Raw genomic sequence first — 23,309 nt, 5'->3', positions numbered from 1 at the left:
AAGGCAATTTTATTTGTATTCAACAAGAGGGCAATTCAAAGTGCTTTACATAAAACATTAAAAGCATTGGAGAGAATAAAACATTAAAACAAGCCAATAATAAAATAATGTTTAAAATAAAAAAAAAAATAAAAAAAAAACATAATAATAATAATAATAATAATAATAATAATAATAATAATAATAATAATAATAAAAGATGTCACTGATTCAGGAAGCTGATTAGTCTTCCTATTATTTTACCTAAATATTAGCATTGTCTTCGTAGCTTGGTTCATCCATCCATCCATCCATTTTCTACCGCTTATCCTGTATTCAGGGTCACGGGGGGCTGGAGCCGATCCCAGCTGTCATTGGGCGAAGGCAGGGTTCACCCTGGACAGGTAACCAGTCTATCACAGGGCCAACATGTAGAGACAAACAACCATTCACTCTCACATTCACACCTACGGGACATTTAGAGTCATCAATGAACCTATCCCCATCCTGCATGTCTTTGGACTGTGGGAGGAAGCCGGAGAACCCGGAGAGAACCCACGCTTACACGGGGAGAACATGCAAACTCCACACAGAAGGAACCCGGGGCCGACCCGGGAATCGAACCCAGGACCCTCTTGCTGTGAGGCGAGAGTGCTACCCACTACACCACCGTGCAGCTTGGTTCATTTGTATAAAAAACAAAACAAAAGATGAATCGTTGCCTTGAACCAAACAGGTCACCTTTTGTGTCTCATAATGGTTTGAAGGTTTCAGGAACTTTTTCCACTTAAAAATCTAAATTTGAAAATAATAAAAAGCATCTTCATGTGTTCCTTCCCAGGGGATCAGCAGCCTCTTCAGTTCCCTCAAAGTGGTCCGTCTGCTGCGCTTGGGCCGGGTCGCCCGGAAGCTGGACCACTACATCGAGTACGGCGCCGCCGTGCTGGTCTTGCTGGTGTGCGTGTTCGGCCTGGCGGCTCACTGGCTCGCCTGCATCTGGTTCAGCATCGGCGACTACGAGGTGATCGACGAGGACACCAACAGCGTGCGGATGGACAGCTGGCTGTTCCTGCTGGGGGAGACGGTGGGGACGCCGTACCGCTTCAACGCCTCGGGCTCCGGCCGCTGGGAGGGCGGCCCCAGCAAGGACTCGGTCTACATCACCTCGCTGTACTTCACCATGACCAGCCTGACCAGCATCGGATTCGGGAACATCGCGCCCAACACGGACGGGGAGAAGATCTTCGCCGTGGCCATGATGATGATCGGATGTGAGTCGTTTCCTTTTCCCTCGTTGATTGATTTGGAAGGAAATTAATCAAAATTCTACTACAGTCATTAATGAAATCATTTTAATTTAACAAAATAAAACCAGATAACGGACGTATCACAGATGTCAGGAGGGGTTTGATTTGGTTTCATCTTCATTTTCCTGTAATACAAAATACAATAATTACATGACATGGAGTAGAAGACAAAATCAAATTAATCAATAAAATCATTCAACTTTGAGGAGGGACAGGAGGAAGCTATGCTGCAATACAAGTGATGAATGTGAGCATATATATATTATATGTATATATATAAACTTTTTACATAAAAATAATAATAATATGAAAAACAGCAGCAATGATTCCAGAAGAAAACGAAGAGAGGGGAAATACAAAACAGCAAAAAGACAAATAGGGAAAAGGTTTGTAGGGGATGAAACATATATTTTATAAGTGAGTAAATTAGATAAAGGAGATTGAATAGAGTGGGAAGAATCTGTGTCATTTGACGCATCTGACCCTCGCAACTTATATTATTTTATATTATTATATACTTATTTTTATGTAGTTCATAACAGCGGCCTCCTTTTTTCCAGTCTTTGTGTCCACCCCGATGAGTGAAAGCCCGATATCCTCTCTCTTTGAGCTCAGTTTTTGGTCTCCACCGGCGGCTCGGAGACATCTGACCCTTTTTAGAGCCATGAAGTTGTCTTGTTTCTCTTCCACCATCAGTACAACATAGTGTGTTGTAAAACAACTCAACATGAATGAAGAGTTCAGATTGTCAAACTAACAACCTCACAGATCCGCTGGCCCTCCCGACTCTCATCCTCATCGTCGGCAGAGACGAGCGTAGAAAACATTCAGGAAGCAGCTTCTCACTTTCAGCCGTGGAGCGTCGCCGGAGCAGCGGCTCGTATCGGCTGTCGCTGAGTCGGGGAGTAATCTGATAACGGACCCCAAAATTAAACATGGCTCATCTCGCATCAAAGATCGTCTGTGGGGGAGGAGGCTCCACTCTCAGGGTTGGTACGGGTGCTGGAAATCCTTGAAAACACTTGAATTTTAGTGTGGTTGTTTTCAGGGTTTGAAAAGTGTTTGGATTTAGAATAAAGGTCTTGAAATGTGTGTTGTATGTGATGACATCTATGATAGAACAGAGAAAAGAAGATCTCCATATTTGAGGGACTGAAAACAGCATTTCCTGACATTTCTTTATGAAAATGACTTTTGATGATGAACAGATGATGAAAATAGTTGGTGATTATATTTCTGTGGATCTGTTAGTGGAATTAGTTTTCCTTTCATTTGTGGTCCTTCTGTAAAAAGCTGTCTCCAAACATCATGTTGGTTGTTTAGAGGACAGTAACATCTCATTTAATGTGATGAACAAGTGACATAATAAGTAGACTGAATACTGACCATTGGATTGATACAAAGATGGAGTTTACCACAGCTGCAAGGGGCTGGAAAAGCATGGAAATGCACCTGGAAATGCTTGAAAAGTGCTTGAATTTGACTTTGGGAAAGGTGTAATAAACCCTGCACTCTTTCAGAGACGTCGTCTCTCCAGTGGATCACGACAGTGTTAGTGTTTTACTTTGGACTGATATCTATGTAACACCTGGAGGGTCCACCTGAGACTCAAGGATGGACTGATTAGATTTTGGAGGTTAAAGGTCAAGGCCACTGTGACCTCATGCCCCATCCCTTTCTTGTAACTACATATCTCAGTCACGCCTGTAGGAGAATCTCGTGTTATATATGTTAACTAATAATTTATAGTAATTAATTAAGCATGTCTGTTAGTCTTCGACCCCCCCTTCAACCTCCAGACGTCTCTGCTGGTCAAATCTGGAACGTGACTTCCCACAATCCATCTGTACATAAACAGCGGAGAGAAAAAAATGTCAGACAGATCTGTCAATAATTTAGTGATTTAGTTTGACTCGTTCGTCCGACACGCAGTGACTCAGATTCACAGCTCGTATATAAACTCTCAGTGTCAGACTCGTGAAGCGAATGTGTTGAAAATATATATATATTTTTTAAAATGATTATTGTAAGAGTTTTATTTGATTTTGATATCTTGTATAATCTAGTTTCGGTGTGTGTTTGGTACAATGGAAAACACCCATGTAAGGGAACATCTACATCTATAACACACAGTAACATTGTGTTCGTACCGGTCAATTTTTATTTGTTTTTTTTATGTTTATGTTTTTATTTGTTGTGATTTCCACGGACACCGACGACGTTCCATCGATCACAGCAACGTGCTTTACAAGGCAGACGTTAACAGAATAAAAGGATGGAATAAAATGACAAACATCTCCACTCATATATCAAATTACAAACAAAACAGCAGAGTCCGATCAGATCTAACAGGAAGTCCCTGTTTCTGTGGCTTCCTGTGGATTCTTTAATGGTTGCAGGAAACTGACCTTGGGTCAGCGCCGTTCGTCTCCAGCCTGATTGTTATTTTTTACTCTGATAGCGGATCAAAGCTTCATAAGCTGTCAGTAACACTAATAACCTGCATTCTGTATTTGTCCTGTGCACGATGTCCAGCTTAGAGGCTCAGGAACAGGCAATTTAAATTACTTATTCATTAATTGCATTTGTATTTATTGATATTCTGATTCTGATATGTCTTTTGAACAAATTATTTATAAAGCTAAATGTTTCAGGGAAAAACCTGAAGTTATGGAACTCGCATCAAAACCATCTCTCATGAAATATCAGCCTCGCTTGGCTGATCGGGAATCACGATAAATGATGTAAATCGTGTTTGTTGCGGTCAGAAAGACTCCTGGTCTGAAAACAAATAAGACCTAAAACTTGTCACAAACATGTCATTATCATAATAATACATTTAGTGCCAACTTTGACCGCTGTGACGCTTCTACATCGTGTGTAGCTGTAGTAGATTTATCTGTTGCTCCGGTTGTTGCGGAGCTGTGGAGATCGATGTTTCTGTGTTATCTGAACCTGTGGACTCCTGTTTGGTTTGATTGAACGTCTGTTTGGCCGGCTCCATCTGGCTGCTCCGTCTGCAGCCTTTTCGTCGGATTTTCACACAGACATGCAAACACACCTCCAGCCGGTGTTATAAACACATGGAAATAGATAAACACCCTCCGTTATGGTGACGTGGATTATTGTGCGTTGGTTATGTGAGAGCTTGTGACGACTTTAATGACAATAACAGACTTTTCCTTTTTTTGGCTACTTAGTTTTATATATATTTTATATTTTATATATATTTATAAATAGGGCCGCTCATAAAGTTGGAATCATTTTCATATTCACTTCACTGTTTCTCAGGTAACATTGGCTGTGTGCTTCAATAGACCTCAAATCCAACGACGTTGGTAAGCTAGCTGGATGTTGCTAACGTTAGCAGTTTAGGTCAGCACCTTGTTAAAACTAAAACCCGTTGTGTACGGAGTATAGAGTCTCCGACCACAGCTCCACCACTTCAACATGCAGAGGAACACCGACGGGCTGCGTCAGCGGAGAGGTTTAGGAAACTGACTTCTTACAAAGTAGGCAACCGCACATGCAGCAGTCTGTAAACGGATACGAGGGCCCTTTAAGAGGTTTAACTTTGACGTAATTGGGATCGGTTATTTACTTTTTTTTCGTTTGACCTTTTTCTGTAAGCATGCTGCTGGTCTCTGGAGGAGAATCTCTGGAGGAGATGGTGGATGTCAACAAGCGCTCTTTGCAGCTTGAGTGGAGCTCGTCAGCATTTCAGAGATTTAGAGAGGTAGCAGTTTGTTTCCTCGGTGACGTGATGAGGCCTGACAACGAGGCTCTCTGCCGGAGTTCCTCCCCTGAAATATGAACTGTACTGTCGGATCAGCCGGACTCACGTCCTCCCCCCGCTGTCTGCTGCAGTTTGTACACATCCAGCTGCTCAGCGGGACGCCTGATTCAGGGAGCTGGAGGTGACTGATCCTCCGGCTCTGCGCTGTAATACCAGACGTTAATGTGTGTCTGAGTCTTGTACTTCAGCTGGCAGCAGCTTAACCGACTGCTGTGGAGGCGAAATGCATTATTGAGAATCATGAGGCTCACCTGGAAAATCCCCAAACCCTCTCCATCGAATCCCATTCCTTTTTCCAACGATATTCAGAATCGCCAGAGGATGAACTTGTTTTCTTTCTGGCTTTCAGGGCAAAAGGTCAACTTTACACAACATATATCTTATGTATATCTACATGAAGATGTCCTGATCCCATTCCTGCTCTCCTGAGGATGAACCCTTTGGTTTTGGTTTTAATGACCTCACGATCTTCCTTGTATTCTCCAAAATATATGTAAACCGCAGGATGGACAGGAGAGGCAGACAGACAGGTTCTACCAGGAGAGGCAGACAGACAGGTTCTACCAGGAGAGACAGACAGACAGGTTGAAACAGACAGAAGGTTTCCAATCGAGGCAGATAGACAGTTTCTACCAGTGGAGGCAGACAGACGGTTTCTACCAGTGGAGGCAGACAGACGGTTTCTACCAGTGGAGGCAGACAGACAGGTTCTACCAGCGGAGGCAGACAGACGGTTTCTACCAGTGGAGGCAGACAGACAGGTTCTACCAGCGGAGGCAGACAGACGGTTTCTACCAGCGGAGGCAGACAGACGGTTTCTATCAGTGGAGGCAGACAGACAGGTTCTACCAGCGGAGGCAGACAGACGGTTTCTACCAGTGGAGGCAGACAGACGGTTTCTACCAGCGGAGGCAGACAGACAGGTTCTACCAGCGGAGGCAGACAGACAGGTTCTACCAGTGGAGGCAGACAGACAGGATCTACCAGCGGAGGCAGACAGACGGTTTCTACCAGTGGAGGCAGACAGACAGGTTCTACCAGCAGAGGCAGACAGACGGTTTCTACCAGTGGAGGCAGACAGACAGGTTCTACCAGTGGAGGCAGACAGACAGGTTCTACCAGTGGAGGCAGACAGACGGTTTCTACCAGTGGAGGCAGACAGACAGTTTCTAGTTTGAAGGAAGGTACGAACTACGTTAAAATCATTTTCCTTATCGGTCACAGGGGTTAGACAATGGAATGTGTTAGAAGAAGAAGTCAAAAAAACATCAACACTAAGTGGCTTTAAGAAGAAGTATGTATATTTAACCGTTGACCGGTATAGATTACTGCATGAGAGTTGATAAGTGTCTGAGACACGAATCAGTAGACATGTGTTGTGACGGGATGGGAGCATAACAAATAACAAATGAACATTCTGTACCCAAACAATAAGTTGGACCGAAGAAACTGTATGGTGTGATGTCAGTTGTACGTGGTAGGAAATATCAACAATGTGTAGATAAATGAGGTATGAATACCAAGCGCAACTGTTACTCCTACAATTCACGATGGAGTTACTGAGCTGGTCACTGAATGCTATCGACAGAGTGTTCTCAACACGGCGTGCGGGTTCTGGTGAACCTGCGTGCCCGGATGGGACCTTCATGTCCGGCTACATCATGGATGGTTGGGGAAAGTGGAGAGTCATCTGCCTTGCCACTCTGGATGTGGAAGACGTCGAGGACGTGTACTTGTTCGCGTTCATGACAACTGGAATGATCGCCTTGGGATGTGGAATCTTCATGCTACATCGGAAACTGAGAAAGATCGCCACGGAGGTGACCGGCGTGAGGGTGGACAACGCCACCACTCGGTCTACTGTGGTCGGGATGGGCTCTGACATCTCTGCAGTTCGTGACTCCACGGCACTGGTGCGAGTTGAAGTGGCCACTAACCGGGAAGAAATAGTGACCAATCGGTCAGCCATGGTCGGGATGCGCGCTGACCTCTCAGCACTTCGCGAGTTCCCGTCACGGAAGCGAGCTGAAGTTGCCAATAACCGGGGCGAAATGGCTAAGTCAAGGGCAGCGAAAGCTGCAGGGTACAGTGAGGATTCATAAAAAAAATAAATAAATAAAAAGGGGGGGGCTCCCTCACCATCTCTCACCATCTCCAAAACTAGTACCTACACTGGACTTTATTTTTTATCTTTATTTTTACTTTTCTATTTTTAATTTTCCATTTTTAATTTTTACTTCTCTTTTCCCTCGGACCTTGTCTACATGTTGAGACTGCTGCTCTATTGTGATGAACAATATGGACATGTGTGCAGACACACACGTAATCTGTATGCACTGGACTTCAGCTCTCTGTACCACCTACTGCTGTAACATGTTATGTCAAATGTCACTAGGAAAAGGAAAAGTTATGTCAAATGAAAAATGCAATGAAAAGAAAAGATTCTGATTCTGATTCTATCCTGTGTGTAATGGGGGCGGGACTAGATAAGCCTTGGCTTCTCCCGCTTTCCCTTTCGGCCATGTGTATTTTTTGTTACTATGTGAAAATGATGTGTGATGATGATTTAACTGACATGCCCGAAATAAACAATAAACAAACCAGTGGAGGCAGACAGACGGTTTCTACCAGTGGAGGCAGACAGACGGTTTCTACCAGTGGAGGCAGACAGACAGGTTCTACCAGTGGAGGCAGACAGACGGTTTCTACCAGTGGAGGCAGACAGGCAGTTTCTAACAGTGGAGGCAGACAGACAGGTTCTACCAGCGGAGGCAGACAGACGGTTGGTGGAGGTTTGGCAGGTGGGGGTTTACACCTGCCAAACCTCCACCAACCGTCTGGTTCTAGCAGTCGAAAAGAGAAAGACAGTTTCTGTGGAGGCAGACAGACGGTTTCTACCAGCGGAGGCAGACAGACGGTTTCTACCAGTGGAGGCAGACAGACGGTTGGTGGAGGTTTACACCTGCCAAACCTCCACCAACCGTCTGGTTCTAGCAGTCGAAAAGAGAAAGACAGTTTCTGTGGAGGCAGACAGACAGTTTCTACCAGCGGAGGCAGACAGACAGTTGGTGGAGGTTTGGCAGGTGGAGGTTTACACCTGCAGGTAAAAGCTTTTCCTCACTGAGTTGAAGGATGAAAAGCTTTAATGTTGACAATTTGTCTCTTTAATCGGAACCTGCCGTCACTCACGTCACATCAAATCTGTGAGTCTGATATATGTATATATTTATATATTTATATATATATATATATATCAGGTCTCAGCTTTCATCATCAATCAGCACCTCCAACAGGCTCCACTCATTGCTGACTTGTTTCTGATCTCCCGTAATAGAAGCTCCTGTTTATCTGCTCGTTTGTAAATGAAATGAAATCAGAAGGTCGAGAGTAAACTTCTGACCCAGTTCCACGTCCTGCTTGTCCTCACGTAGCGGCAGTCTGGGTAAACCTTTCGGTTTCCCATTTAGATTCATGAGGAAGACTGAAGGAAGCTGAGTATTGGATTAACACCCCCCCCCCCCCCCCACACACACACACTGCTGTCAGCTTCCTGGCCCATAAAGTGGCTGAGAGCCGCTGGAGGCTGATGGAAAGCGGTTGCTATGACAGCCAGCATCCTGGATCCAGGATGAGAGTTTTGGTCATTAGCATTGAGAGTGTGAGCGTTGTGATGCTCGCCGTGACATCAGGACGGGATCGGAGAGGAAGGACAGAAATAGCCGGTCCATTTGACTTTTCCAGAGCATCCTCCATCTGGTCTCGGAGAGAACCGGACCAAAGCCTTCCCTGTGATGACACCCGGAGATTTATTATGATTATTATTAATGATTATAAAATCAGAATGTTTCCCTGCTGACCCCATAGAGAGATTTAACCCACTGTGTTCATATTAATTGTTACTTTACATTAAAGGAAGATTCTGGTTTATTGCTGTTACTTGAAACTTGAAACTGAGTGACGCTCCGACAGCTTTCCAAAAAAACCTGATTTAAAAAGTCAGTCAACGTTTCCAAAAATGCTGTTTTGGATTCCTTACTTTCTACAAGCTGGGAAAAAAATCATAACTTAAATCTTATAGGAAGTATCTGATCAAAGAACGACACGATTATGGAACTGACCAGATAATCGATTATATATTTTTGATTAAAAATAAAATCATATTAATGATTAATATTTATTGGTGTTCACTAAGGCCAGTTCAAGAAAAACATTTTTAAAATGTGTTTTATTAATATGTTTTTTAATTATTATTTAGTTAATTAATTGCACCTTTTGGCTGTTTGTACCTGATACTCCACTTCCACTAAGGTCTAAAAGTGTTAATAATACTATAAATAATAATATTATTTATTGGTGTTCATTAAGACTAGTTCAAGAAAAAATATAATTTTTAAAGTTTTTATTTAGTTAATTAATTGCACATTTGCTTGTTTGTACCTGATATTCTTCACCTGAGAGAGATCCGCCTTCAGACCTGGCTCTGGGGTCCTGGCTCTGGGGTCCTGGCTCTGGGGTCCTGGCTCTGGGGTCCTGGCTCTGGGGTCCTGGCTGTGGGGTCCTGGCTCTGGGGTCCTGGCTTTGGGGTCCTGGCTCCGGGGTCCTGGCTCTGGTTCAGGACCAGCTGTGCCACTGCTGTGTTGAGACCGTGCAGCGACCTTTATGAAGGTCACAGCGAGTCCTGTTGTAGTGATTCTGACACTTTCAGTTCGGTCACAGCGGATGACATCAGGTTTCTGCTGCTGGTGGACGGGGGGGTGGGGGGGGTCGGTATTGATCCGGTGACCCCGGGTCCATAACTGCTCGGCAGTGAGGGAGACGAGGGGGATTCGGAGGGATGGACTGCAGCAGTTATTATTGATGAGCTGAAACACTAACAGTTAATCTGTCGACAGACACAGAGACACGTCTGACCAATCACGTCAGCTCTCAGACCGGGAAGAAGTTTGTCTTCAAAACCACAAGTCCATGTCACGACTTTACATTCTTATTCTTTATTTGGATCCCCATTAGCTTCCATTAGACACACGTCAATAAAAAGACAATTAAAATCGCCTCATACACGACAATTACAGCATGAATGAGGATGACTTAGAATAAAACACAATTTATAACCAGTTAGAAACCAAGAATTACAAAAAAAATAATAATAATTTACAAAAAAACAAAAAACAAGAATATGTGGCTACAAAAGCAAAATGATCACAAATACACAGCACACAACCAAAACAAACAAAACCCCCAGAAAGCAGCTATTTCAAAGCCAACAATTTTAGTTGAAATGCCCTTTTTGAAAGAAAATCTATTTGTTGTTTCTTCATAATAAATATTCATAAATGTATTTATAAAAAAAATTATAATTTTATTGATAAAGTGCTTTCCATCAAAGTGCTGTACAACAAGAAGAATATAAGAGTAAAAATGATACATTAAAAACAGTTTAATTAAAATAAAGAACATACCAGAAAAATCTATTTACAAAAAAATATATATTGGTAGTTCATTCCAGGCCACAACACCTAACAACTTGTTCTTTGCGTCTCGTTTCCCAGCGCTGCTCTACGCCACCATCTTCGGCAACGTCACCACCATCTTCCAGCAGATGTACGCCAACACCAACCGCTACCACGAGATGCTCAACAGCGTGCGGGACTTCCTCAAACTCTACCAGGTCCCCAAAGGCCTCAGCGAGAGGGTGATGGACTACATCGTGTCCACCTGGTCCATGTCCAGAGGCATCGACACCGACAAGGTCACAAGCTGTAGTGATGTCACTAACGTCATAACCTGCCACGCTGTGATTGGTCAGCTCTTTTTGGGGGCTTTTTATTGGATAACGACAGGAATGTTTCTTATCGTGTCGATCGACTTCTGCTGCTACGCATCACCTTGTGCTTTCATATTCGAGCATTTAATAATCTGATGTTTGACCCCGGTTTGACCTCAGTGTGATGACCTCAGTGTGACCTAAATCTGACCTCGTTGTGGCCTCAGTGTGACCTAAAGCTGACCTTGCTTTGACCTCAGTGTGATGACCTCAGTGTGATGACCTCAGTGTGACCTAAATCTGACCTCAGTTTGATGACCTCTGTGTGACCTCTGTGACCGCAGGTGCTGCAGATTTGTCCCAAGGACATGCGAGCGGACATCTGCGTCCACCTCAACAGGAAGGTGTTCAAGGAGCACCCGGCGTTCCGGCTGGCCAGCGACGGCTGCCTGCGAGCCCTCGCCATGGAGTTCCAGACCGTCCACAGCGCGCCGGGCGACCTCATCTACCACGCCGGAGAGAGCGTGGACAGCCTCTGCTTCGTGGTGTCGGGGTCACTGGAGGTCATCCAGGACGATGAGGTGGTGGCCATTTTAGGTGAGTTTGATTATTTTATGTTTAATTATTTTTGTTATAGATGAGTTCTTTTAGAATAATCACATTTATTGAAACTGGATGAGCTGAAATCACAGAATATAAAATAATAAAAATGTGTAGCTATTTTTTTTGACTTTGACAAATATGGCTGCACTGACCTACACCTGCCTGAACTGTCCCTTTAAACACCTGGTTGGGAGTGCCAGGGGGCGGAGTTACAGGTAAAGAAAAGAAATAAAAGAAGAAAAAAGTTTGGGCCGAGGCCTAAAAAATAGTGAGGTGTAGTTAGTGTTTGGGACTGAAAACAATAAAAGAAATATATATATAAAAAAGGATTTGCAAATGAAAAGAAGATGGTCAGAGAATATGAGAATATTAGAATATTAGCCCGGGAACAAAGCCTGCTGTGCTGGTGAGACTAATCAGTTTTTTGTATTAATTATTTTTTTCATGCAATGCATTGCTAAGGACTTGATGGATTTCTTATTTGCTGCTTGGACTTGGTTGGACTTTGGTGGAATTGGGAGAAAAAAAATCTGTGTTTCAGCTATTGAATCTTTCCACAGAATACGCAATTTGGTGATGTGTCTGGTTGTGTGTGTGTGTGTATAGGATACTGTGAGTGGCTTATTCAACTGTTATATTAATCATATGTATTTTTAGCATCCTAGCTGATAAGAGGATCAGAGTGAAGATGGAGAACTGAAACTGTGTTTTTGCTGCCGACACCACCTGACACCTGTAGATTTACCTCCTTCCTCATTGCATCAAAAACAAAAATGCTATTTTTGTCAATGTGTGTAGGAATATATGCTGCAGGGCTCTCATTAGCAAAGCATCAGTTTCATGCATGACGTGTTTTCTTCTTCCTGAAAAAAAGCCACCTGGGTTTTTAACGGAGGGAGAGAAACAAAGTGAAAGCTGATGGAGAAAGCTGTTATATACTATATATATATGTATATACAAATATATATCTCATGTATTCTGCCGTCAGTGTGCAGGCAGAGACTCAGCTCTCTGTTTGCATAAATCCTCCAGGAAGCTGTGAGGCTCAGCGTCATTCTGCTCATAATATCAACAACTTGGACAAAATGACATGAACTAAGTTGGGTCATTCCGTGTCATTTCATCAAATGCCTCCCACCTGACCATCTCAGAATGTCCTGAAAAAATTTGAGTACAAAGACACACTTGTTAATAGGACAAATCCAAAATATTAGGTCTCTACTCTCAACAGTTTTCTCATGAAACATCATTGAATGAAGGGTAGTTTAGACGGTTTTTGGCATCATACTCTGAAAAGCCATTTTTAAACAGTAATATCTGGAAAACGATCTCACCTGTGGCCTTCAAAATTTCTACTAATAGCCTCCAGACATGGAATATCAGGGGTGTAGCTCAATGATAACCTAGTATGGTAGGTACTTAAAATGAGGCTTGTTGAAATAAAGTAGTACATTTGAAGAGTGGCTGAGCTCCCATTTTTGCAGATAAAAGACTTCTATCACTTCTGCCTCTATCTCTGGTGTTAGCTTAAACATTCTACAAAATATGGCCTCTCTTAGATTATTAGTTTCACAGATATTAAGGCTCAAAAATGGAAGTAAACACATCTTTGCCCAACTTCAGAGTCATATTCCAAAAAACTGACAACACGTATGAGGTCCAAACTTACTTTTTTTTAAAGATCATATTCTTGTTAAAATCATATTAAAAAATCCGGAGGGTGTTTTGCCTCATTTTGTCGCAGTGATTTTTTTAAAAATCCTGATATTGGTGGGGTTTTGTGGCTGGTTTTGGTACTGCATGTCCTAATAGCCTACCAGTAAACATCACAGGAGGGCAATTCAAATGTGTTTTGTACCATTTACCAAAGACTTACATGTGACTAAATGCTACTGATAAATTTAGCCTTACGAAAACATTAAAATGTAGCACAGTTGTAGTTACAGAGGCAATAAGTCCTGAGTTCAACATGCTGAAACCATGAACAAACATAGCATAATATTGAAGACTGTACATTTTGTCATACTGTAAGTATATAAATTACACAACCAAATCAAATAATAATCTTAATTTGAGCATGAGATTTTACATTACAGTACAAAAGTCTCCAAAGTTTGAAATTGAATAACAGTTCGTCTCTATTCTCACTATGAGGGATCACACATTTTTCATCTTTTAGATCCAATTCCTTCGTCACATTCATTAATTTGGCAGTCAGTTTACAAATAGTCTAATGTACATCTCTGCTCTGTTGTGCTCATCTTTTTTGATGGCATACATGCACCCAGTTTCTGTAGAGGGAACGTCTATCCTTGCAATTCTATGCTGCAGTGGGACATTGCACATCTTCTCTCTTGGCCAGTAGAAACTCTTGGCAGGGTCATGTGGGTGCATGAACTGAACCAGTCCATCTTCATCTGAAACATCTCTGATACTTCCTATCCACCATTTCTGATCATAACTCACATATTGTCTCATAGTGAGCATAGAGACAAACTGTTATTCAATATCAAACTTTGGAGACTTTTCTACTGTAATGTAAAATCTTTATGCTCAAATTAAGATTATTATTTGATTTGGTTGTGTAATTTATATACTTAAAGTATGACAAAATGTACAGTCTTCAATATTATGCTGTGTTTGTTCATGGTTTAAGACATTAAAAGCTGCTTTCAGCATGTTTAACTCACATTCAAGGACTTATTGCCTCTGTAACTACAACTGTGCTATATTTTAATGTTTTCGTAAGGCTAAATTTATCAGTAGCATTTAGTCACATGTAAGTCTTTGGTAAATGGTAAAAAACACATTTGAATTGCCCTGCTGTGATGTTTACTTGTAGGATAATAAGACATGCAGTACCAAAACCGGACACAAAAACCCCACCAATATCAGGATTTTAAAAAATCACTGCGACAAATTGAGGCAAAACACCCTCCCAATTTTTTAATATGATTTTAACAAGAATATGATCTTTCAAAAAAAGTAAGTTTGGACCTGATACGTGTTGTCAGTTTTTTGGAATATGACTCTGAAGTTGGGCAAAGATGTGTTAACTTCCATTTTTGAGCCTTAATATCTGTGAAACTAATCATCTGAGAGAAACCATATTTTGTAGAATGTTTAAGCTAACACCAGAGATAGAGGCAGAAATGATAGAAGTCTTTTATCTACAAAAATGGGAGCTCAGCCACTCTTCAAATGTACTACTTTATTTCAACAAGCCCCTTTTTAAGTACCTACCATACTAGGTTATCATTGAGCTACATCCCTGATATTCCAGGTCTGGAGGCTATTAGTAACAGATATACTCTGTAAAAATTTTGAAGGCCACAGGTGAGATAGTTTTCCAGATATTGCTCTTTAAAAATGGCTTTTCAGAGCATGATGCCAAAAACCGTCTAAACTACCCTTCTTTCAATGATGTTTCATGAGAAAACTATTGACAGTAGAGACCTAATATTTTGGATTAATCCTATTAACAAGTGTGTCTTTGTACTTGAATTTTTTCAGGACATTCTGAGATGGTCAGGTGGGAAGATTTTCAGAAATTTGATGAAATGACACGGAATGACCCAGTTAACCTCCTCATCCTCTGACTTTTCATCCGTATTTAAATTTGGGATGAATTCCTGCACCGACTTTACACTTTATATATATCACGGACGGACTTTATTAATCGCCAAAATTGGAAATTATTTCATGAACGTGGAAATTCATTGTCAAGACTTTGAAGTTTATTTTTTTTTGTAGCGGGCTGTAAACGTTTATTTCTGCTGTATTTTTTGGCATTTTTAACGAGGGGGATTGACTCGCTTTTGGAGCCCTCAAGTGGCCATTCGTAGAACTCCCGTTAATAATAATAATAATAATAATAATAATAATAATAATAATAATAATAATAATAATAATAATAATAATAATAATAGACATGATAACTGTACAGTGTTTGCATGTGCATGGTAGCATTCACATATCATTGTAGTATGCTAACAAGCTAACATGCTAAATTCATTTTTAACATGTGTAGAAGTACTGTGATATCTGTACTCTGAATTGAAGTAAAGGTGGTATTACCACAGTGTAGGAATTCTTTAGCCCTGCATTCAAAATCTCTAAAAGTACATATATGTACTAGCATCATAATATTATTATGTATATAATTACTTAAAGTAAAAGTCCTCTTAGTGCAGATTTGCCCACTTCAGAATGATATTCTAATTAAACTTTACTAATTCTGATGAATAATCGATCGGAGGCTAGTTCTCCGGTTCTCAATTTGAGTCTTTACATCCGGACTCTAATAATATGCAGAATACCTCTCCATCTCCACTCCCAAATAACGATTGTGTTGAATCTTTTATTATTGTTCCACTGGACGTAATTGAGGTCTATAGAGCCCTAAAACATTTGGACCCTGCTAAATCTGCAGGTCCTGACAAGCTTGAGCCATTATTTTTGAAGTTGGCTGTAGATTTCATAGCAGAACCTCTTACCCATATTTTTAATCTGACATTTTCTAATAATGAGATTCCTAACATTTGGAAATCTGCCTATGTCCTGCCTTTGTTGAAAGGAGGTGATCCTACAGTTTTAAACAATTACAGGCCTATTTCTAAACTATGTGTTTTAGCCAAAGTCCTTGAAAAGTGTGTCAGTGACCAACTGAAAGACTTTTTAGACGTGAATAATATTTTATCCCAACACCAGTCAGGTTTTAGAAAACGACACAGCACAATTACTGCAACATTAAAAGTTGTTAATGATATAATTGAATCACTGGATTGTAATAGTATTGTGCTGCTGTTTTTATTGATCTTTCCAAGGCATTTGATACTGTAGACCATGTCACCTTGGTAGACAGGCTAGTCAAAATTGGTTTATCTAGGCAGGCTGTAGACTGGTTTTCGAATTATTTGTCAGTAAGAACGCAATGTGTCCAGTTTGCTGGGTCCTCGTCCTCCTCTCTCCCTGTATCAAAGGGCGTGCCCCAAGGCTCCATATTAGGGCCATTGTTGTTTTCTATTTATGTAAACAATCTTTGTGACTCAATAACCAATGCTGCCTGTCATTTTTATGCAGATGACACTATTATTTATTGTTCATCCCCATCAGTGGCAGACACTTTTCATTTCCTGCAGTCTGCTTTGGACGTTCTGCAGTCACAGCTGACAAAATTGAAATTGGTTTTAAATACTGATAAAACTAAATTAATGCTTTTTTCAAATGGAAAAGCTCTACCAAAAGTTTTGCCAAAGCTTTTAACTAGTCATGGGACCGAAATTGAAAGGGTAAATTCGTACAAATACCTGGGTTTCATTATTGATGAAAATTTGTCTTTTAAACTTCATATTGAAAAACTGGTCTCCAAATTAAAAATTAAATTAGGTTTCTTTTTTAGAAATAAATCATGCTTCTCATGGCAGGCCAGGAAACGTCTGTTCACTGCGACCTTTTTACCGTTGTTAGATTACGGTGACCTGCTGTTCATAAACGCCCCTGACCAGTACCTCAAGAAATTGGATACCGTCTACCACTGTGCTCTGCGATTTTTAACTGGCTGTGGAAATCGTGTCCATCATTGTACCCTGTATGCCACTGCAAAATGTCCATCGCTATCTGTACGCAGACTCTCACATTGGTTGTTTTTTGTTTACAAGTGTCTTATTGGGCTGGTCCCTTCATATCTATGTGTTTACATGTCCACAAACAAATGTAGCTATGGTTTGCGTTCTAGGGATGTGTTACAGATGTTGGTACCCAGAGCTAGATCTGAGTTAGGGAAAAAGGCCTTTCAATATGCTGCGCCTTATGCCTGGAACACTGTGCAAAAGCAGCTGAAGCTGCCGGAGCTGGTCACCTTGGGAGAATTTAAAGGAATCCTGAAGGACAGAGAAGATAGTTCTCTTGGTCAATGCAATTGTTTGTAAAGCTATTTTCTGATAACGGCCGGGTTTTTTCATTCATCTGTCACCAGTTTATTTATTTAATTTTTAACTGTACTCATTTCAATCTTCATATAGTCTTGTCCCTGATCTTGTATTGTACTTTACCTGACGTTGAATGTGGTGTATGAGAATTGTGGTTGATTGTTCTTATTATATCATGGTGCTGCCTTCTTGGCCAGGTCATTCTTGAAAAAGAGATTTTAATCTCAATGAATTTTACCTGGTTAAATAAAGGATATTGATTGATTGATTGATCTTTACAAACCCAGGCAACATAGTGGAATTACAGATTCAGAAATAAAAATGGAATTTTTTTTAAATTGAGGTGATGTTTCTGCAAATCTTCTTTCTCCTATTTCCTAATGTAGACGCAGGTAATTGTGAATATCTTTTCATAAACCTTTAGCTGTTGGCAACATTTATATCGTCATAGACCTTCTTCTGCTCCGACTGACTCTACGAAGTGTATTTTATCAACTATTAGTAACTGTCTTGCTCGTCCCTCCTCCAGTGTTTTATTTAGTAGCGTAAACCTCACTCAGTTAATGAATGAAGCTACTAGAGTGGATTATTGGGTTTTGTCTTTGTTGGACTGGATCACTAATCCTGAACAGATAATTAAATCAGGTGTTGTGTAAGATTGCTTCATTGATCACTAAATACTTTGAAAGACTTTATGCGAGACCTAATTGCTGTTAACAGCGATAGAGTTGTGTTTATTCCTTTTGTTGATGATGCTTCTTTTATTCAATAATGAGTAGAATAAGAGTTAAAGGTGGATAGTTGCTCTGGAAGAGCTCACATCTTATCAGCCTTTACAAACAAGCGCTGGTCAGACGGTTCGTCTGCGGATTCTGATGACTCGGAAACCTGCAGATAAATGAGGAATCTTTTATAAAAAACAAAATAAGGATTGCAAAATCTATAAAGATAACGTTTCTCATGGTTTTCACAACGCCAGGCAGTTTTGGAATCAATGAACCATATAAAACTCATACAAGTGTCATAATGTTCTCTTCCTTTGATAAGCTCTATTTGAATTAAAAAGCCTCTTGTCTGGTTTAATGCCTATCATCATAATATACATCAGTGTGTGTTCTTTCATATTAGTCTGACAGTTTAATGGTTGACAATGGTTTTCCATTTTTCCTTACAATTTCCCCCAAATACGCTCTAGTTGCCCCGTTCATCGTTATGCTGATGACACTGAAATGAATATTCTAAATGACGTTTATTTCTCCGCTTGGACGTGCTTTAAATAATTTTTTTAACATTAATCTGAAATTGTTTAGATAATCAATTAAATGAACCCTAACCCATTTCAGACAGAAAATGTGAAATATTTCTGCTGCAACCAGAGGATTTGCTGCTTTTCTTTGACTTATGTGATAATTAACTGAATATCTTTGGGTTTAGGAGTGTTGAAGACAAAAATGAGGGTTTTGAAGCAGACAAAGTTTCAATTCAAAAACCTGAAATGATTAATATTAATTGATGTCACCAGGAACTCTCGCTGATCCAGCTGCTGAGACTGAGACGCAGAGAGGAAGCGAGGATGGGTCTTTAGATATCTGACTTCCAGATGAACACCGCAAGAGAGATTTTTATCAGTCGCTTCACTTCCTCTCTGAATAAATATTTAGACTTTCGCTGCAGATCTCTCGGAAACACTCTGAGCCACGCAACACCGCCTCTAGTTTCACATCACATTTAAAGTATCAACTATTTAAAGTCCATATTCCTCACTTCCTCTTTCCACATTTTGTTTCCTTAAAGCAGCTGCATCAAAGCTTTCCTTCACCTCGATGAATGTTTGAGGGGGTGGGGTAGAAACTCCAGCATTTTATTCAAACAGACACTGTAATGTGATGCTCAGCAGTGAAACTGTTCCTTTGGATCGGACTTAAAAACACACAACTTGACTCCAATATTAGGTTATTATCTACCACAAACGTACACTCCAAACATACTTTAATTGAGTGATTTTGTACAAAGGCTGAAGGCTGACACTGAACAGCACAGCAGCACTTAACATTCTTCTAGAGGTGGCTTCTGCCAAGTACAATCTGTTTTAAAAAAAGTTTTTAACTTGCATGCACGGATATGTACACGTTCAGTCTGCACGCTCGTACATTTTGAGGACAAAAAGCAGGTAAAAATCAAACAATGCATGATGATGACAGACTCTTATTGTGAAAATCAAACCAAAGCCTGATGATGACAAGCAAACTCTTATTGTGAAAATCAAACCAAAGCCTGATGATGACAAGCAAACTCTTATTGTGAAAATCAAACCAAAGCCTGATGATGACAAGCAAACTCTTATTGTGAAAATCAAACCAAAGCCTGATGATGACAAGCAAACTCTTATTGTGAAAATCAAACCAAAGCCTGGTGATGACAAGCAAACTCTTATTGTGAAAATCAAACCAAAGCCTGGTGATGACAAGCAAACTCTTATTGTGAAAATCAAACCAAAGCCTGATGATGACAAGCAAACTCTTATTGTGAAAATCAAACCAAAGCCTGATGATGACAAGCAAACTCTTATTGTGAAAATCAAACCAAAGCCTGGTGATGACAAGCAAACTCTTATTGTGAAAATCAAACCAAAGCCTGATGATGACAAGCAAACTCTTATTGTGAAAATCAAACCAAAGCCTGATGATGACAAGCAAACTCTTATTGTGAAAATCAAACCAAAGCCTGATGATGACAAGCAAACTCTTATTGTGAAAATCAAACCAAAGCCTGATGATGACAAGCAAACTCTTATTGTGAAAATCAAACCAAAGCCTGATGATGACAAGCAAACTCTTATTGTGAAAATCAAACCAAAGCCTGGTGATGACAAGCAAACTCTTATTGTGAAAATCAAACCAAAGCCTGGTGATGACAAGCAAACTCTTATTGTGAAAAGCAAAGTGAGTTATGAAAGTGTTAAATCAAATGAATGGCACAGAGGTGAAGATGAAGATTCAGACTGGTTACCTGTCTGTCTGTCTGCCTGTCTGTCTGCAGGTAAAGGAGACGTGTTTGGCGACGTGTTCTGGAAGGAGATGACGCTCGCCCAGTCGTGCGCCAACGTGCGAGCGTTGACCTACTGCGACCTCCACATCATCAAACGGGACGAGCTGCAGAAAGTCCTGGAGTTCTACTCCGCCTTCGCCAACCACTTTGCCCGAAACCTGGTCCTCACGTACAACCTGAGGAAGAGGGTGAGTCGGCACTCTTCCTCACTCTTCCTCACTCTACAGGCTCACTTAATGCGAAGGTTTACTATATTTAAATATACACTGCGGTTCAAAAGTTATATGTATCAGAATCTCTTTCTGTCTTTCACTCATAACTATTTTAACAGAGATCGAAAATTTAATTCAGACACTAAATATATTTATTATTTTGTCTCGAAAAGAAGACACACTTTTAAATATCTGACTCAAACCAATACATTTTTTTTATTTACTGCTAGAGTATAGAGTAGAGTATCCTGACACAAAGATAACTTTTCTACAAACACCCGACATGTCATGTCTGCTTAGCAATAATAAGTCTGCTGAGGTCGGAGGTCAAGTCTCGGGTTCGGGATTAAGTGAAAGCACAGTAGAGCAGCATTATGGGGGTCCGCCATCCTGGACTAACCTTTCATTTCTATTAGGAAGTTTGAACACGTTGCTCGTTAATTCCAGCAGCACTTGGCACTGATGCAGACACCTGCTCCTATTTAAATTTCAATAAAATGTTATTTGTATTGCCCCAAATCATAAATTTGCCTCAGGGGGTTATATAATCTGTGCACCGTACGAGGCGTAAAAACAAGAAAAAAACATTGGAAAAGGGAATAAAACCTCGGGGAAGACACTGAGGAGGATTGTCAGATGTCATTTGTACCGAATAAACAACAAAAATACAACAAAATCAATCCATATGACAGAAATGATAACGGTAATGAGAGCAGTAAGAGCAGTCATAACAGCAAAGACAAAGAAAAAGAGTAGCACTTAATATGACAGCAGCAGTGGATATTATATAATGATAATAATAATAATATATGCACACATTTTGATGCCACGTCATTAACAACAGGTGATTTCTTTTTATTGTTATTGAAGCGTTGCTCAAAGGGATCGTCAAAGGGAAACAAACCCTTCATACAAAACCACGTGTTTTTTTTAAAGAGGACTTTCTACAACCTAAAAGCATAAAAAGAACATTCTGAACTACAATCAACATGGCGGGAGATGACACGCTATGAAGTCTGGGAAATCCTCACGAGGTTCCTGCAGAAGTCAGCAGCTCTCCGGTGCGATGCCGAGGAGACTTTGACCCAATAAAACGCCCTGAAAATGTGACTAAAATCAGACCAAAAACACACACTTGACAAACACGAATGTGTGTGTGAGTCACGTGACCTCGGATCTGTCGTCGTCAGGTTTTCACGCCGGACACTTGACTCGAGCTGCTTTGTTGTCGTCGTCCACAGAGCAGCTGAGCCAACAGAGAGGGAGCTGAACGATGACGGGACGATTCAAACGTGACCGGAGACTTGAAATCACCTTCATGAGCGTTTTAATTGAAACATCTGAACAAAGTCAGCTGTTGGAGGTGAAGGACGTGTTCCTGTTTTACTGCAGTCTCCACAGATATAATACAATTAAAGGCTCTCTGGTGTTTGTATTGTGACATGCACCCATCTATATGTAAAAATATACAATCAATCAATACATTCCAGTTTGTACAGAGAATATTTAGCCTGGCATAACAAGAAAAAAATGTTTTTTTTTAATTTGCAAAAACATTGAATGTGATGCAGCATGAATAATAATAATTAATAATAATAATAATTATTATAATGTATAGGTGCCTTTGAGAGCCCTCAAAGACACCGTACAGTGAATTAAAAAACAACCAATAAATAAATAAACATGCACATTTACAAGTGCTTTATTATTATTATTATTATTATTGTTATTGTTATTATTAATATTTATTTTTAGGAACTTAAATATTCATGAAAATATACATTTATACAGAAAAAAACAAAAACTTGTTATATTATTTTGACATATTTTAGAGATATTGTAAATTTCATAAATGTCTCGGATCCTCCATTTAAAACTAGTAATTTAAAACTTGATACAAGGAAAAGGACTTCAAATGCTAACATGTTGTTCACCGTCATACGTTAGCACGTTAGCACGTTAGCATGCTTACCATTAATGACAAAGCTGCGGGTGATGGTGATGTTTTTCTTTTCCAAACATGCAGCAAACCTACACATGGATGACATATAAAATCAAATCTATTGATCATTGTAGAAGTATATCTGTACATGCAGTACTTTTACTTATAACCGACACCGTTATATCACTACTTTTACTGAAATATCAAAGAGTAGTAGAAGATCTGAGTGGTTCTTCTACAGCTTTGCTAAAGTCAGAAAGGTGTTGACTCATTATAATATTTATACTAATCAAGCAACGAGATAAACACCAGTAGGAATGTTGTCGTGTCGCCAACATTCTGCTTTTCTGTGATTACCAACAGTTGAGGCGGGAAAGGTCCATTTTAAAAGGACCTTCTATTGACTGGAACTCAACGATCAATACACTGATTTACAGATGTCATCAGTAACTGAGGATCCTTCAGTCTGGATAACTAAGACCCGAAGTGAAACCTCCACTAAAACCACAGAGACTAAAACTACTACACACACATCTGCTTTCACAACACACTTTACTACTAATACCACCACAACATGTCAGACGTCAGAGAGGATCCCCAAAAATGCAGAAGGGAAAAAAATCCCCCCCCCCACAAAAAAAAGGAAGGACAGAAATACAGATAAAAATCAGAATGGAATAGAAAATAGAATAAATAATTGTAAATTACAACAACATCTTGTAAAAACA

At 40.3% G+C, this 23,309-nt stretch overlaps 1 protein-coding gene across 2 annotated transcripts in view; it reads left to right on the top strand.

Annotated features, from left to right (window-relative positions):
• Positions 1-23,309, top strand: part of kcnh1b (potassium voltage-gated channel, subfamily H (eag-related), member 1b) — a 46,777-nt gene that overhangs the window by 12,948 nt on the left and 10,520 nt on the right. For both annotated transcript variants that reach the window (XM_084006250.1, XM_084006249.1), the window contains 4 exons: positions 821-1,250; positions 10,632-10,831; positions 11,191-11,443; positions 20,419-20,615. In XM_084006250.1, coding sequence (XP_083862376.1) covers positions 821-1,250; positions 10,632-10,831; positions 11,191-11,443; positions 20,419-20,615 — 1,080 coding nt within the window. The remainder of the gene's footprint in view (positions 1-820; positions 1,251-10,631; positions 10,832-11,190; positions 11,444-20,418; positions 20,616-23,309) is intronic.

The sequence above is a fragment of the Eutrigla gurnardus genome (genome assembly GCF_963514095.1).
Source record: "Eutrigla gurnardus genome assembly, chromosome: 3".
Lineage (NCBI taxonomy): Eukaryota > Metazoa > Chordata > Actinopteri > Perciformes > Triglidae > Eutrigla > Eutrigla gurnardus.
This window is presented reverse-complemented; position numbering and strand designations above follow the sequence as displayed.